Raw genomic sequence first — 12582 nt, forward strand, 5'->3', positions numbered from 1 at the left:
AGGCATTAAGTCATTGACATCTTTTACGTGATTATCATCTTCATCTACCGCGACGGTTAACTGGTAAAGAATGCCATCAGGCATTAAATCTGCCATGTATACAATTTTGTGTGCGAACTAATACATAAATATTATATAAATAAATTTATTTTTGCATTTATAATATTAGCTAGGTTTAAGGATTGAAGACAATTTAATGACAAGAAACGAGAAGATGTTTGTTATACAATAATTAAAAAAAAAATTGTTGTAACCTAACAACAGCTTCGGGGGAAGTAGATTGTAAGTAATGTGGACCTCCACGCGGTCCCCTGGAAACCATCGTGATAAATTCCCTGTAAATTTGTCAGGTTGGGCTAACTGATTTGACCTCATGCTATCTTATCATCTTCCACTGGTGCCCTGCTAGTGTAAACCGTTAGCGCAGGCGGGTGCACCATTCCATTATCATCCTTAAAAAAAACCCAACAGCTTCAGTATAATATATATATCTACATAAAGTACAATGTATTTGAATGGATTGTTCATACATTGATGTGATGTTCTTTTTATGCCCCCAGTTTTTATTTTCGGTCTACTCTAATGCTGTTGGCCGCAGCTGGCCTTTACAGCTGCACCGGACGTTAGGGGGCGAGTGCAGATGGCACTCCAAACCCGCGGAAGGACTTATGGAGCAGCTGAAGGCCAACTGCCTGACGGATACGACTTTAGTCTGAGGGCACCACTAGGGGTTCGAACCTCGGCTTAGGCCGTCGTAATTTCGATCCCCGTTTGAATTGGACGGGGGATCGATCGGAGGGGGGTACTGTTAGGTGTATATACGAACTCCTCATCGATTAAGTTTTATTACGAGTAATAGTTTAGTTGTCAAATATAGATTGACATTATTGTAAAAAATATTATAGAAAAGCTAATACAATTCTTCTGCTCTAAACGTACATATTATTTATTATTTAACATCATCACATCATCTCACATACCATCTCAACACAAAAGAACCCCACCACAACACTTACATTATGACATTCTCGAGTTATGAAAAGGACATCACAAAATTCTCAAGTATTTACTATTGCCACAGATAACAAAATATTACATACTATTGCATACTTGAATATGCACTTATTATAAACTACACTTTTAAATACTCGACAGAGACCTACTAGGCATAATATATATCTACAATGCAAACTAATATGCATTTGTTAAAATAGTAATAGAGAATTAGTTATTATTCAACTATGGAGTTTGATTTATATTTTTTAACTAGCTTTTGCCCGCGGCTTCGCTCGGGATATTTTATCCCCTTAGGGGTGGAATTTATCAAAATCCTTTCTTAGGGGATGCTTACGTCATAGTAGCTTTATACATGCAAAGTCTCAGTCCGATCGGTTTAAAATTGACAAAGTTTCATACAAACTTTCATCCCCTATTTTATCCCCTTGGGGGTAGAATTATCAAAATCCTTTCTTAGCGGATGCCTACGTCATAACATCTATCTGCATGCCAAATTTCAGCCAGATCCGTCCAGTGGTTTGGGCTGTGCGTTGATAGATCAGTATGTCAGTCACCTTTGAGTTATATATATTTAGATATTATTTATTACTACCTATTTGAAACTTGAATATGCATCTATATTTAAAATTTTATAAAAGAAGCCTTTTAATACTGTAATTTATATATTTTAAACTACATTTTCAAAATCCTGAATAAACATCTACTTATTTAAATATGCATTCCAAACTACATTATTAAATACTCAATAGAATAAGAAAATGTTCTTGAATTTGATGGTCTAGTTGCAGGGTAGGCGATACAATGGCACGCGTGCCATTGACGGCACGCCACATAATATTTTGGGCACGTCGTTGGTAATAAAACTGTTTGAAGAAGCTGGCTCATGCTATTTTAACAATATTTTCACATACCTATGCCTGAGTCATTATTTTCAGAGATGAATAACATTAAAAACTCAGTTAGAAACCGTTTGACAGATGAATCCAGGTCAGCATGCATTTTGCTAAAAGTAACATCGTACAAGCCTGACATAAATTATTTGTCATCTAACCTGCAGCAACAGAAGTCACACGAATTTTACAGTAATTTAATTTATGCGTGTAATGAAAACAATCCAAAATGTACGTCTTTTGTTTACTTTATGTCATAGAGAGTTTTGATAGTAATTATTATAATTATTTTCCAAATAATCAGAAAGTCAAAATTATTTGATGGCACGTCAATGACCCCATTAAACATTTTTTGGAAAAAATGGCACGTTGATGCATAAAGGTTCGCGTACCATGGTCTAGTGGTTCAGCACACCGTCTTGCTACCGATGGTCGTTGGTTCGATTCATTGCACGGTACAGACATTTGTATTAATGAATATGATTGTTTTATATATCTTATATATAAAATTCTCGTGTCACAGTTTTCGTTCCCATACTTCTCCGAAACGGCTTGACCGATTCTCATGAAATTTTGTGAGCGTATTGAGTAGGTCTGAGAATCGGCCAACATCTATTTTGCATCGCCCTAAATGTTAGGGGTAGTCCACCCCTACATTTTTTTTTTATTTTTTAGACAAAAATACATACAATCCAAAATTTTCACCCTTCTATCATTAACCCCTATTTATTTATAGCGTTATTAATTTATATGGCAAAACAACGTTTGCCGGGACAGCTAGTATATATATATATATTTCTATCAGTTCTCTAGTACACAAGCTCTGTTAACTTGGGACTAGATGGCGCTGTGTGAACTGTACAGGAATATGATTATTACTCTTATTTTATAAAATAAATTTCGAACTACCTGCATTTTTAAAAATTTTAATACAGATCTAATTAACATAATAATATTTAAAGAATATATTACAATTAGTGTAACAATGACAGCATAATCAGGGCCGTAGCTACCGCCCTATCTGCCGTATCAATTACACGGAACCCCCTGGGCGACGGGGGCCCCCTATATCCCATTTTTTCAATTGACAAAAGTAAAAAAAAGCAATTTCTTTTTTCCCGTATCAGTTATAAATGATTTAATAAATGTGTTTACTGAAAATAAGGCAAGGAGAGTGTATATTTAATTTTAATTGTTTGTAAAAAATTTGAAAAACTGACACATAGATAATAATGATGTGATAAATATATTCCTTTTAATTATATACCATTTTTTTTCTTTTGTGAGAAATCTTTACCCTTCGTAAGGGCCTCCAAACAAATTTTTATACGGAGCCCCATAGCCAAGGCACGGTACGCTTCTGAGCATAATACAAGTTATTGAGTAAGGACTGTTGTTTTGGTTAGTGACTCCTAGAGCCACCAGTCCAATCATCTCCAGATCCTGCAGGTGTTGTCCTTGGAGGCTGTGATTATAGCATCTCCCGCGTATGAGTACGCACATGAGAAGATCTCGCCTTGGTGTCCAGATAGCACCTGAAAACGAGTTACATCTACTCAGATTTAGTAAAAAATATTAAAATTCCTAGAGCTGACAATATTATCTGATTGCACTAAGAATGAGTGTGTACCGGTTTCTATATTGATTATCACATGCCTCTTACTTGTTATTGTGTAATCTATTCATCTATACATATAAATAAAATTGGAGTGTCTTTTTGTAATATTGAATTAACCGTTTTTACTACATGCATATGAATATAAATACGGTACATACACCAAAATATTTTTTTTTACAATTTTTGTCTGTCTGTCTATTTGTTCTGGCTAATCGCTGAAATGGCCGGACTGATTTTGACGGGACTTTTTTTGGCAACAGATGTAATAAGGAGTAACTTAGGCTACTTTTAAATTAAGTTTAATTCCACGCGGACGAAGTAGCAGGTACAGCTAGTTATTTATATAAAAAACATCTACTGATGAGCAACACGCAGTTTCTCGCTCATTTTTCTTGTGATGAATCTGCGTTCCGAATGAGTGGTGGAATAAAAAATATGAATATTCAAAAGTGCTAATTGTTAGATATATCTACTAGTAAAATTATGTATTATAATAAAATAACAACTATATAACATTAATTTAACTATGTCTCTAACACAATTCACTTTAGCAATTAAAATACATCCAGCACATCCTGTGCTCAAAGACCGAAGATATGAGTGGGGGTTATATGCAACTAGTTTAACGATACCGAGTAATAATGAAACTACCTTCTTTTAATATAAAATATCAGATTTTTCGAAAATATCCATGTGAACCCTAACATAATATTGAGTGTATTTGAATAAAGAGTATTTTTATTTTTATTTCTATTTAAGAAAATTCTATTTCTATTTGATCTGAGAAAGAGGTCCATCGTCGAATTCAACTCGGATGCGCAGCGTTCGGGAAGCTCGATATATCTTTCATCCAAATTTCCGCAGTGTCTCAAGATGAAGGTTTACTTTTTTTTTTATTTAATATTTTACGGCTCTGGATACAAGTCCTTTTTAGCCCAACAGTTGGAAATAAATTTATATAAAGTCTTGAATAGTCGACAAATACCGGGAATTCATAAAAATAACACTTAATACGCTGTTGAAAGATATCGTCTTACTGTAATGTTCCATGTTAATTTTAAAAGTATCTGAACAATAAATGACCAATGTGTGTTGCCAGTGATGACTTACGGTACAGAGACGTGGTCGCTAACTATGGCCCTCATGAATAAGCTCAGAGTTTATGACTTTTACACGAAAAGGCATGTGGTGATTTTAGTTGATGTTAATATTCTTTATTCATTTAATTATATAATGTAAGAACCATGGAATAGAATAGAAAATCATTTATTCAAATACACAAAGACAATTCAAAAGTGCTTCAATGTAAGTTACATTGAAGCACTTTTGAATTGTTCTTACATGTTTTAAACTACCGCTCATCAATATTGTTACCTGAATACAGTTCCCTGTGGTGGTATTCCAAATTCTAGCACTTCTGTCTGATGATGCTGTGAGCAGGCAACCCCCGGCTGGGCTGAAGCACACCTACACGTAATAATAATTCTTATCTATACAAACATATAAATAAATTGCATTGCACGGTACAGACATTTGTATTAATGAATATGATTGTTTTATATATCTTTTATATAAAATTCTCGTGTCACAGTTTTCGTTCCCATACTTCTCCGAAACGGCTTGACCGATTCTCATGAAATTTTGTGAGCGTATTGAGTAGGTCTGAGAATCGGCCAACATATATTTTCCCCCCTAAATGTTGGGGGTAGTCCACCCCTAAATTTTTTTTAAGCAAAACAACGTTTGCCGGGACAGCTAGTTCATAATAAAAAAACGCATAAGATTAAGATTTTTTATTAAATAATTTTTGTATATTATTTTGCATGCAGTGTTCGGCTATAAATAATTGGGCATTTAGACCATAACCCAATACATGTAATTCAATTTATTGTATGATTGTAACAATCGTTGGTGATCCTAAATAAAATTAAAAAAAAAGACACACGTGTAAGTTGTATTTGTATATGATATTAATAATAATAATCTCAGAACAATTCACACAGCGCCATCTAGACCCAAATTAAGCTAGCTAAAGCTTGTGTTATGGGTACTAGATAACTGATACATATACATAGATATTTTTTATCGTAAATACATACATATTATACATAGCAAACAGCCAGACGACACAAACAATCATACTCATAAATACAAATGTTTGTGCCGTGCGAGGAATCGAACTCGCGACCATCGTAAGTAAGGCGTGTTAAACCGCCAGACCACCGAGGTCGTCGAATTACCAATAAAAAAAAAGTAAAGCAATAAGTTTACCTTTGAGACCTCTTCTCTGTGCCCCTTCATCACAGCCAGCTCTTTGAAGTCGGCGCGCACGTCGTATATCCTCGCCGAGCAGTCGCTTGAAGAGGTGGCCATGCGGTGTCCAGCCCAGTCGAAACAGATATCCAACACCTGGGACATATGAACCAATGAAAAGGTAACACTAGACTGTAATATTATTTGACAGACTCGGTGGTCTAGGGGTTTTTTTTTTTTATTGGGTTGTTTGGGCTATTGTCAGATGTGTAGCACCTGTAGCACTGCGACCTACATAGATGTATTGTGCTCGCCCTTTTCAGAGTTCGCCACCTAGACCCGTCAGGGACAAGAATTGAAGGATATTCTTAGGAGCGATCGTTTTTATCTCCTTGGGAAAGAGTGTAAACTTTCCAAAGGAGATATTTCGTTTATGCATGAGTGGGCTACAACCACATAGGATGTGAAGCGGCGTTTCCTCTTCAGTTTGGCAGAATCTGCAGATACTTGTCGTGCATAGGCGTCTAGGGGTTTAGCACACCGCCTTACTTCCAACGGTCGCGGGTTCAATTCCTCGCACAGCACAAACATTTGTATTCACGAGGATGATTGTTTGTATCGATCTGGGTGTTTTCTATTTATGTATTTACGAAAAAATATATATCTATATATTTCTATCAATTATCTAGTATCCATAACACAAGCTTTGACTAGCTTAACTTGGGTCTAGATGGCGCTGTGTGAATTGTCCTGAGATTATTATTATTTTCACTATTGTCGCATTTTCTCAGCTTTAGCTGGTTTTTTACCACACTTGTGGGCCGAAACCAAGTAAGTGCAGTGTGTGTGTGTGTGTAACGTGAGCCTTTTCATTTATGTGACTGGTGCTATTATTATTATTATTACCATTACAATTGTTGTTATTAAATAGTGGAGCACGCTGTATATGATCGTGCGTGGTTGTGTGAAGAAATTAGGAGCTTATAAGTTACGTCACTCTATTTTCAGTAATTTCACTTCCTCACCTACATGTCTCAGCTGGTCACATTTTCATAGTTAAAATTTCGTGATTTAATATTATATTTTCGATAGGAAAGATTAAAAAAAGTAAACAGCGCCTAAGAGCTGATTCACTGGACCAGGCTCATCATTTGAAAGGGATACAAACATTTAAGAAAAATAAGACTCATCAGATTAAGTTTAAACTTTAAAATAAACAGATTGCCAAATTATGATGATGATCAAATTTGAAAAGTAACATCATAAAATATAAGATCTCTCCTAGGAGGGTAAGATATGTCCTGGATTTCTAGATCGTCCCTTATTATACAATGTCACACTTTGTATATCCCCTCTTAATAACATGTGACCAATTTTTGGATGGACTCTAATTTTGTCCCAATTTTTTGGATGAACCCCTAATTTTGTCAGCACTGCAGATTTATCTGTAGCTTTATGCTGAGTTGCCTATTCACCTTTGTAGCACATAAAATCACCTGCATATCTTTTATTTGTTCATGTATATTTACTGTACCTCATGTATGCTCATTCATTCATAATTTTAGAGCTGAGCTCTTGTCGGTGGAGCTCTCGCCACCTTCTATGATCTTCTATCAATCTTTTTAGTTGTCGATACTACGACTCCACGACTCCTTTTTCCTTAACCTGCTTGATATAGCTGTATCTTGCGATGTCTTTCCCTTCCTCTCTTATATCTATTTTTGCTTCGATAATATTATTAATAAGTTCGTCGTGTCGTATCAAGTGCTCCAACAGTTTCTCTCACCTATTCTGAATAATATTTATGATCTGTCTCTTCATGTATGCTATTTCTCTGTAATTTGTGAATAAAGAATTTATCTATCTATCTATCTAATCTAATTTTGACATTAGCTCTGTTACCTCATCGCTGTGACCAGCCACGGTGGCGAGACAGGCGTTACTCCTCGCATCCCACAGTTTGGCGCTGCCATCCAGTGAAGAGGAACCCACCAGCGAGCTGTCCCAGTTGAACTGGACGTTCGATATCTCACCCTCGTGTCCCGACAGCACTGTCACTCGACTGGAAATGAAGAGTTTATATATGAAGAACAGTTATAACATGTTTCATAGTATAAAGTGAAGTGACTTCCGCTGTCTGTTAACTTACTTCTTTTAAACTACTCAACGGATTTTAAAACAGTAGATAGAGTGATTCAAGAGGAAGGTTTATATGTATAATACATGTAGAGTGTAGAGTCTACCTGTATTATACATATTTCCTGCGAAGCCGGGGTGGGTAGTTATTAAATTATAATGTACAGGTTACACATCACAACGATCTTACTGTGCAAGTAGTAGATACTACTTGTACAGTAAGATCGTTGTGATGTTGACAATCTAAATGATGACAAAAACCTTTTTGTTGTTTCTAGTTTTTGTCCTGACTGGAAAAGCAAATAAGCTTATAGTCCACCATATGGATAAAAATCACCTTAAAAGACATGTTATTATGATGACCATAACATTCTGTATTCACATTAATTCGCAGAGTACTACAATAACGCCTGGAATAATAATCTGAGCATAGGTGCTCCAAAGACTTTTCATAGTTCCCGTTAGGCAACTGTAGATTACTTCAACCACAGATAACGTAATATTGCATACTTCAACGATCATTAAAAATTTTGACCTGTCTAGAACGCAGTAAGTTCATACAAGAACGTGTATCTAAGACACTAGTACCTACGACATTATTTGGTTGGGCAGGGAGAGAAACACTAGCGGTGAAGATGAATGTTGACGTACTTTGACAAAGGGGCCTCTAAAACCTACACCCCAGTCACAAGTCCCGGGAACTACTTGCAATTTCTCTCTCTACCACACGATGGACTATATATTTAATTACTAACTCTTTGAGTCTGGTATCCCACATGGATATGGTGCCGTCGAAGGAGCCAGTGATCAGCCTCTGTCCTTCATTAGGATCAAACTGCAATGCGATTACTTCTGCTGTGTGTCCAACGTAGCTATGGATCTCTGCACCTGAGTAATCCAACAAAACAAGTGGTAAAATCGATGGTTTAGCGGTTTTACACACTGTTTTACTTTTCAATGGTCATAGACTCGACTCCTGGATAAGAACTCTTTTTAAGAAAATTGTGCTGACGGAGAAGCATGAAATTTAACAGATTTATAGGTTATGTATAAAAGGAGTACGCCATTTTTTTAAAATTATGCATAATGATATATTAAATCAATAAAAAAAATATTACATACACTATTATTTGTTTGACATACACACGTATATATGCACTTTTGTTTATTGCCTGTGCGACAGCCAGTGCCTGCGATTATAGAGGTATAGTGTTTGATATTAAAACTTTAATAATGTTCAAACTTATAAGATCAGTTTCGACAGCTGGCCAATATTAAATACGAATATTAGATACAATATTTAATAAAACAATTATCTATATCTCAATATGTAGTAGTAGATTATTACCCATAGCAAAAACTATACTTTGCTGGGTACTGTGGATGAGACAGATGGCGCTGTGTGAATTTTTCTGGGCTATTATTATTGTATACGTCTTACCGGTCCTAGCATCAAAGAGTTTAGCAGTATGATCCATGGATCCGGTCCCCACCAGGTCACCTTTACCGCTGAACTGAGTGGCCACTACCTCGGCCTGGTGACCCCAGAGCGTTGCCAGACACTCCCCAGTATTGGGATCCCATATTTTTGCTGACTTATCGAACGAGCCTGATATTACGCGGTTGCTATTGAAGAATAATTGTAATTATTGGATTTAGCTGATAGAATATTATTTTATAACTTTTTATGGCATTGGAAGGACTATAAATTAGACGATTCTCTTAATGGAGTGTACTCTTAAGAACCATTTATGATTTATATGAATTAATGCCTGTGATAACTACCCAATAGCAATAAAAATAGCAATACCCAGTGTATTGCTATTTTTAGATAAATAGATGAGATAGAAAGATAAGATTTTTTTGTATCTTAGTACACATACGCTTAATTACAAATAGTATATAATATAGATTATTTGAACAATGCAATACAATATGGGTAAACCTGCATGTGTGTGCTACAGCAATACAAAATAGCATATCTCAGTATGGAGAATCACTCAAGGAGCAAAACGCTGATGTCATTGAGGGAGCATTAAGCACTAAAGCATTACTCAGATCAGATCCTCAGATGCTGTGGATTGTATTGGATCAGTTTGTTGAGGACCTTTCAAAACGGAAGATAGATTGTAAAGAATGATACTTATTGACGAACAAACAACAAATCGATCTATAGTGATTTAATTGTCGAATTGAATCATTTAAATGCATGTAATATTTTTTATATGGAGTTTAAAGATTAAAATAAATATTCTTCAAATAAAATTATTGCCTGATTGATGAATATTAATATTGAAATTATACGTACCAGAGTGGAAAATTGAATCCTACCGAATACACCACGTTCTGGTGTCCGGTCAATGTTTTTATTTCTTTCCCAGACTCCACATCCCACACCTTGCACGTTCTGTCGTAACTGCCGGACAGGCATCTGAAGAGAAGAATTTGAAGAAACAATATGACTGAAAAGATTTGCCACTATTCCGCCATCTACATTATTTACATTTATTGCAATGCTTTTACCAAGTAAATACCTAATCTATACATTAATACTCGAAGCAAAAACATTGTACAGCTTTTTAAGAGAATGGCGCGGACGAAGGATTATAAAATTCGCAAGTAAAGTTTATATGGAGCTAGAGAGCAGAATGCTCTCGATTCCTCGCACGGTACAAACATTTGTATTCATGAGTATGATTATTTCTATCGGTCTGGGTGTTTCTATATTATTTATGTATGTACAAAAAAATATCTAAGTATCAGTTGTCTAGTGCCCATAACACAAATTCTGCTTACTTTGGGACTAGATGACGCTGTGTGAATTGTCCAGGAAGAAGGAAAAAAGCACTTGGATCACTATTCGCTGAGCATATTTGAACTCAACTTAGCTGGAAGTAAGTGTTCGTTTTGAATATAGTTCATTACTGGGGTTTTTAGCTTATACAAGAATTAGTCAAACAAATTGTGCTGGCTCTAAAACGTAGAGACCATAATATGGTGGAAGTCGGAAGGGTTATAATTAATAATTATTATAAAATGTATTAATAATAATAAATAGTTTCGAAAATGTAGTTCTTTATAAAATGTTATTTCAAGATTGTAAATAGTAGAAATCTACCTTTTTCCATTTTTATCGAAAGCAACATTGGTCAGCGGTAGGACGTGAGTTTGAAGAGTTTTATAGATGTAGAAACGCTTCCCTGCAGGACCTTCGTGTTCGATTCTCTTCTTAAGTACTTCCAGGCACTGTTCTAGCTGTTCGCGCACTTCTTCCGTTATCAGCGCCTCTTTCTGGTGAAGATGCCTTGCGATTTCTTTTATATCTGAGCTGAAAACCAGCATTTTTACAGTATGATTTTTTTTGTCTCATTGCTGAGAGATTGTCTCTAAATGAGAATATTGATGTAACTCTACAAGCTACATTCTTACCAGAATGTTCAAATTGCTCTCCTAGCGGACGATTTCTTTATAAATTGAAGCTATGTATGCTACAATTTCTTCTGCGTTCTTACTAGAATGTTCAAAATTGCACTCCTTGGGGACGATTTTTTTATAAATTAAACCTATGTATGCTACAATTTCTTCTGCGTTCTTACCAGAATCTTCAAAATTGCTCTCCTAGCGGATGATTTCTTTATAAATTAACCCTATGTACGCTACAATTTCTTCTGCATTCTTACCAGATTCTTCAAAATTGCTTTCCTAGCGGACGATTTCTTTATAAATTAAATCTATATATTACAATTTCTTCTGCGTTCTTATCTTATGTTCATCTAGCTTTGCTTTCTCAACTAGGATTAACGATTTAATAAGATATAAGATTACTCACTTGCAATTTAGTTCAAGCAGATCAATGTCTTTGTTCTTGACGATCCCCTTCTGAGAATACTCAAGTATGATACCCGGCGGGTGGTACCTCAAATGAAATTTTAACAACTTCATTATTATTAGTATTTATTTTTATATCAACGAAGAAACATTTTGCATTTAATTTTAATGTAAAATTTCTTTCAAAATGACAACATTTTGTCAATGTTATTCGTTGCCATAGTAACGACAGAACTGTTTATGTATCCGTTGAGAAAATAATGACTATGTTCTATATATGCAATATGTTTATAAATGGACCGAGATAGACTTTGAAGAAAGTCATAAGCGTGGAATTCATGTGTTTCGCTCTAATTCAGCTTAACGAGCTTAGTTTACGAGTTTAGTTTGTATATTTGTGTATATTTTGTTATGCAGTTATTTAAATAATAAAAATAACAATAACAACAAAAATAATAATCTTCATTTGTCTCAAACAAAAACTAATACAATTGTTGTCCATACAATAATAAAATTTAAAACTAATGAATGAGACAAAACGGTCTACAACTCAGTGAGGGCAGTGAGTCCACCCTCTCTGCTATTCTGTTATAGCCTGTTCGGGTTGTACCGAAACTATAAAGATTCTGATAGGTAAAACTGATAAATGATACTGATAGAAACTTGATTAAAACTGTATATTGAAACTTAAAATATAACTGATTAATGATTGTAATGAGTACGCGCGGCGTCCTTGATGACCGAATGCGAACTGATTTTAATTAAATGTGAAATGTAAAATAAAATGTTAATGTTGCGAAATAATGTACGATGCTAGCTCGTACATAGCCTTTATCAGTA

At 35.1% G+C, this 12582-nt stretch overlaps 1 protein-coding gene across 1 annotated transcript; it reads right to left on the minus strand.

Annotated features, from left to right (window-relative positions):
- Window positions 1-3187: 3187 nt before the first annotated feature.
- Window positions 3188-11947, minus strand: LOC131847438 (dynein assembly factor with WDR repeat domains 1). The gene is made up of 9 exons (XM_059197061.1): window positions 11744-11947; window positions 11033-11242; window positions 10223-10345; window positions 9356-9540; window positions 8670-8802; window positions 7681-7840; window positions 5797-5934; window positions 4900-4992; window positions 3188-3442 (listed from the first exon to the last, which is right to left on the minus strand). The coding sequence occupies exons 1-9, from the start codon at window positions 11854-11856 to the stop codon at window positions 3338-3340; spliced, it is 1260 nt and encodes a 419-aa protein (XP_059053044.1). The 5' UTR covers window positions 11857-11947; the 3' UTR covers window positions 3188-3337.
- Window positions 11948-12582: the final 635 nt, after the last annotated feature.

This window comes from Achroia grisella, unplaced genomic scaffold (genome assembly GCF_030625045.1).
Source record: "Achroia grisella isolate CSIRO2021 unplaced genomic scaffold, CSIRO_AGI_Agris_v1 utg1056, whole genome shotgun sequence".
NCBI lineage: Eukaryota > Metazoa > Arthropoda > Insecta > Lepidoptera > Pyralidae > Achroia > Achroia grisella.